Source organism: Pinus tabuliformis, chromosome 4_1, assembly GCF_031772625.1.
Source record: "Pinus tabuliformis cultivar Carrire ecotype Pingquan chromosome 4_1, CPIR1, whole genome shotgun sequence".
Taxonomy (NCBI): domain Eukaryota; kingdom Viridiplantae; phylum Streptophyta; class Pinopsida; order Pinales; family Pinaceae; genus Pinus; species Pinus tabuliformis.
Genome location: NC_142303.1, coordinates 245375564 through 245381292, shown reverse-complemented (window position 1 = coordinate 245381292; position 5729 = coordinate 245375564). Strand labels below are relative to the sequence as shown.

The window sequence follows — 5729 nt, the reverse complement described above, 5'->3', positions numbered from 1 at the left end:
AAAACTTAAGCAACAAGTAACTGAGCTGCAACAGAAGATTGACTCACATATATGTACAATCATCATTCCTGAGGATCCCCAAAACCCTATTGAATAGTTTACCAAGACCCTTACTGAACTTCAGCTTTCAGATGGGGAACTAAAAAGAGTACAAAGAGATCCATAGACTACCCATAAAAGCTTAGCCCAAAAGGATAAACAAGTAGAGGTCAACATGCCTAATGCTGAGATCCTCAGCAAGGACCTACAGGAAGCTAAACAACAAATCTTAGAACTAAATAGTAAGTTGAAAGGGAACATGTCATTGTTGCAGGCTAAACAAATGGTGTGGGATGAAATCATTAAAGAAATGGGGAGGAACTGGGAATTCATAACCATGACGCATGAGTAGAAAATTGTGGTTAAGGACTTTGACTACTTCATCCTATTAGCTAAGGAGGATGGAATAAAGAATTCGTAGATTACCCAAGGGTTCATCAGGTTTGGAAATGAGAGGCCACTCAATGCACTAAGGCCTATTGATGTAGTAGATGGAGTGGGTGCCGTCATGGAGATGACTAAGATGATGTGAAAGGAGGAAGCCAAAGTCAACGCTGAAGAGTGCTTGGGGGTAGTGGCAAGGAAGGTATTTGCTTTCAATGAGGAATGTGAATCATTGATAAGGGCAGGATTGCCCAGCTGTTGGGAATTGGGTGAGCTAAACTCTCGGGATGAATACAAACAACTGGTAGAGGCCAAAAGCAAACTAAACTCCTCGCGTGAGAAGATTGCCACTCTAAAGGGCATAATAGTGGTAAATTCTCTCAAAAAGGACTTCCAATTGCTTGGGTTGGTAAAAATGTTATTCAGTGCCACGCTGGACTATTTAGACTTAACAAATCTGAAAATATCATATTCATTTTTCTTCCAGTCTCCTCACCCAAATCCAGTGTTGTGGTAGAGATGTCAACAATTAATTGATCCCCCCATGCTCCAGATCATCAACACTGCGATGCAACCTCCACCTCCCGCCCAACAAAACTGAAGATATTGCAAATTGTGGTGATCATGACAGTTTTATTTTTGCTTCTATGTAAATATTTTATTTCTCAGTCAGCTACATTTTCTGTTACAAACAACTGTTCCATGGAGCATGCTTAATTTTGACATGACGCCTCTATGAATAAAATCAAGAAAGAATATTTTTATAAAGGGTTCTCCTTCAGAGGCCCTATAAAGAAAATTAGATGATATTTTAAGAGGGTTCAGAACTTGTGTGAATTTTTGCTTTCCAATAAAGAAGTGTTGTGCATTGTTGATGGATTATTGCTCTGTTGAAGATTAATACAAGTTTTTGGTGATTCTTGCTCACCCAAGTTTGTAGCATGTGTTCTTGCTATGTTACTTTCATATGTGTTCCATTTTCCTCTCAGATTATCTCATAAGTAGTCGCTGGATGTTTTTCTCGTGAATGTATGGATTCGTTGAAATCAAATATTGATGTATAATGCTTGTATGGACATAGAAATTAAATCCTTAAAGTGCACACTATGTATCTTTGCATTCCATCCTCCTTCTCTGCTTAATTCGTTTCACTATAATTTTTGCTGCATAGAATTCCTAGAGATAAGCCCTGTGTATTGAATTTCCTTCTTGTTTAACTCCTTTGTCCAATATACTGGAATCAATTTGCAGTAGTCCCACTTGTGTTCAAATCTCTGGAGGCGTCACCCATACGTCCGTAGTGTAGGAGGATACAAGCATTATGAAAGCAAGTGCCATCACCAACTCGGCCTTTGGAATTTTGGTGTTTAGAATCGATTTGCAGTGGTCCTACCCGTGTTCAAATCTTTGGAGTTGAATTGTCACCCATAGTGTAGGAGGATACAAGCAATATGAAAGCAAGTCCAAGGCATTAGGTTTTCCTCTAACCTGAAAGCTATCTCTAAAATCTGATCTTATCTTAAAGATTAAAATAAATAAATAATGATATACATGTAACTCGACACTTAGTACGAAGATATTCAGCTCTCTAATATAACGTGTAGAAGCAAACACGTATAAGGCTTGGATTACGCTAAGATGTTCCAAAAGTAACCAAAATTGTGGATGTGATATCAGGATGCCGTGTATCACAGGAATCACAGTCAGTATGTTTAAATTACATTTTATTCACCAACAGCACTATAACGTACCATTGAAAATAAACGGCCAACAGTGATATGTTTTCACAGCACGCCATGATTATACTTTGCATTGCCTTAGAGCAAAGAATTCGTACATATATATATATAACCCCATTGTTGCATCTTTACTTGGACAGTGCGCCTCTGTAAATCTCATCTTATATAAGGAAAGAAACAGAACCAAAACAATTCAGGAATGCAATCTCTGTTTGGTTTATACTAACCTGTGATATGGATTCTTACAGGGGCTGCTACAGAATTGTTCCTTCCGCTCCTCCACCAAGCCATGAAGCAAAGAGACAGGGGAGGAAAAGTACAGCCGTTCTCGCTGTGATGTGTTCCACCGTTTTTCTGGTTGCTGTAATTTATGTGGGCATTCAACTGGCAGACACCAATGGTGCAAAAATTGGCCCTAATTCGATTCGATCCTTAGATCTCATCGAAAATGTCTGCAACGCAACTTTGTATTACAACCTCTGTATTACGACTTTGTTGTCTTGTCCGGGGTTTTTGGAGGCAAACATGAGCGAGCTTGCAAGAATTGCAGTGAAGGTTAGCCTTGACGAGGCCATTAGGGTTAACGATTTTATCGCGCAACTGACGAAATCAGCAGAAAACCAGAGCCTGATTGCCCTTGAGGATTGCACGGAACTGTTGGATGATACAGTGGATCAGCTTAACTCTTCGGTTTCGGTGTTGGGAGAGGAAGATTGGAAGCAGAGCATGGATGATTTGAGGACATGGCTCAGCGCGGCACTCACTAACCCTTCCTCCTGCGTGGATGATTTTGAAGATGCGGGTTTGGTAATGGATGAGTGCATGAAACAAAAGATAGAAAATCTTAGAGAACTGGTGAGCAATGATCTTGCCATTGTCGACTTTGTTTTCTCTTCAGAAAATGTCCATGGAAAACTATCCCTAAAACTCCTCTGATTAATCAGTGGTCATGAATCATGGGAGCCATTGTTAATCTTGACATTCAGCTGTATTCCATTTCCTGTGGTCATGATTCATGGGAGCCATTGTTAATCTTGACATTCAGCTGTATTCTATATCTTCGTTTTTCATCCTGTTATTTTTTTAACAAAAAAAGCATATATAATTTTAGCAGCTCTCAAGCATATATAGTCTATAGTCTTAGCCAAAATTGAACCACATGATTCATGGGAGTCATTGTACTGTATTCTATATCTTTGTTTTTCATTCAATTATTTTTTTAACAAAAAAATTATGTTTATAGCCATTTTGAAACATATATAATTTTAACAGCTTTCAAGCATACATAGTCTTAACCAAGATTGAATCACAAATACATAGTCCAAAGTCTTAACCAAGATTAAACCACAAAACTTTTGAAGACGAAACCTCTCCACCTAACTACTAATTATGAAAAAACATTTTGGTTCACTCTAAAATCCATTTAATAATAAATAATTTGTATTTTTGTTTTCATAGTTTGAAAAGGGGTTTGGACATTCTATTCCTTTGGAATAGTTTAATTGGCATTTATCTTTAACATTTCTCTATGGAGTTTAAATCCACGACCCAAAAAGCAGTAAAATTTACTGGTTTACTCCAATTAATTTAGATCGGATAGATCAATTCTGGTGAAACTAGAATATACATATTTTTTATATAAAAATAATTTATATATATATATATAAATTTAATGAACTTGATAATAAATATATAATTAAATAAACAATTTATTTCTTTTTATTTAAAAAAAATTAATACCAAAATTAAAAGATCTAACTATTTTTATAAAATCCAATTGTGAATAATGGCCAAAATTAATAGCAAAACCCACATTTTCACTTAAGTGATTTTTGAAAAGTTTAGCTAAAGAAAAATGTGAATAAGTCATTGAAGAAAAAAGATCATAACTTAATATTTTTTTTTTAATATATTAAATGCATAAAAATCCAATTGTGAATAATGGCCAAAATTAATAGCAAAACCCACATTTTCACTTGAGTGATTTTTGAAAAGTTTAGCTAAAGAAAAATGTGAATAAGTCATTGAAGAAAAAAGATCATAACTTAATATTTTTTTTTAATATATTAAATGCATTATCATTATATTTCATGCATAATTATTTATTTATTTTTATTAAAGGCCTTATCCGTGCATAATATTTTTTTCTAATCAATCAATGCCTAGAATTATTTGCCCGACCAACATATATAAATTTCGGCATTTCACCAAAAGGATCGCCGTTCTCTTCCGTTATTGGCTCCTTTTTATCTTATATTTTATCTTCTATTTTTTTAACGAGGAGAATATTTGTTGGGATAATTAGTTTATTATTACATTTGTCTAAATAGAATATATTATAATAAGTTTGGCTCAAAATTAATTAATTTGTAATTTTTTAAAAATTATTTCAAAGTTTATAAAAGTTTTGGTAAAATTAAATAGACTTATTTTATTTTTTAATTTTAAATTATTTTTTGAATTTTAAAATTTGAATTTCTAATTTTTGATGGGTAGTTGACTAATTTTATGTGATTTAAAATTAAATTTTCAAAATTAAAAAATATTCTCATAAATTAATTATCGATTTTTTAAAATCAAATTTATGGATTTCTCCACAATTAATATTTTCTTTAAAAAAAAAGAGTTGTCATTACATTTCAAACTAACCATAGAAACTAACCGATTTAAAAAATAAAAGCAACAACACTACATAATACATTGATTTTTCCCTAGCTGATTTTCTTCATATTTTTCCCTTTTTGATTGGACTTTGTTCAATCATTTTCAATAAACCTTACCTATATTATATATTTTCACAATTCAATTTTAAATCATAACGTAATATAAAAAATAAAATTTAAGTCAACACTACAATAAACAAGTGCTACGTAGTAGATAGTCCCTGACACTTAGTTTAAATATAGCTAATTGGAGTGTCTGCAAGCTGATAAATTAAAGTCTTCATAAAAAATAGAAATGAAAGTGAAAATGTTGTGCTAAAATGGTGTTTTTTAGTGAGCACCCTTCCTCATTCACTATAATGAAGCTTTATAACTTGATTTCTTTGGCAGTGTTTAGTTCAAATTGATATGGAGAAACTTTGTTTGAATTGATTGAGATGTCAATTCTAAGAAACTTGTTTGCATAACCATTGGTCTCCTACAAAGTTCATGGGCATTGTACATGATTAATATAGAGTTGAATGCAATTGTGTTGGTGGCAGTGAAGGCAAGAGAATATGGAACAAAACTTTTATTGTTATCTCTCAAAATGGCCTCTTGTTTTAAACAAGACTGCTTTCTTTTACAGAGAAAAATGGAGTTGGGATGATCTATAATTTGTGATTTAGTATTAAATTAATATTTAAATTAAATTGTAAAGACAAGTTCATTAATATTTATAAATAATAATTAATGGCAGTTGTTTTACTATTAATTGAACAACTAAATTATAACTGGCACAATTATACAAATTAAATCACTAGTAACTATAGATAGATATCAAAACACTTAGTTTCAAATCAAAATCCTTAGTTCTCAAAACATCTCATATCGTCAAAATAAATAAAATTATTATAATTGTTTA

General features: G+C 32.7%; 1 protein-coding gene across 1 annotated transcript; it reads left to right on the top strand.

Moving 5' to 3' along the window:
* The first annotated feature begins 2165 nt into the window (after positions 1–2165).
* On the top strand, positions 2166–3251 carry LOC149175189 (pectinesterase inhibitor 9-like). Its single transcript, XM_089422784.1, has one exon. The coding sequence runs from the start codon at positions 2397–2399 to the stop codon at positions 3096–3098; it is 702 nt and encodes a 233-aa protein (XP_089278910.1). The 5' UTR covers positions 2166–2396; the 3' UTR covers positions 3099–3251.
* Positions 3252–5729: the final 2478 nt, after the last annotated feature.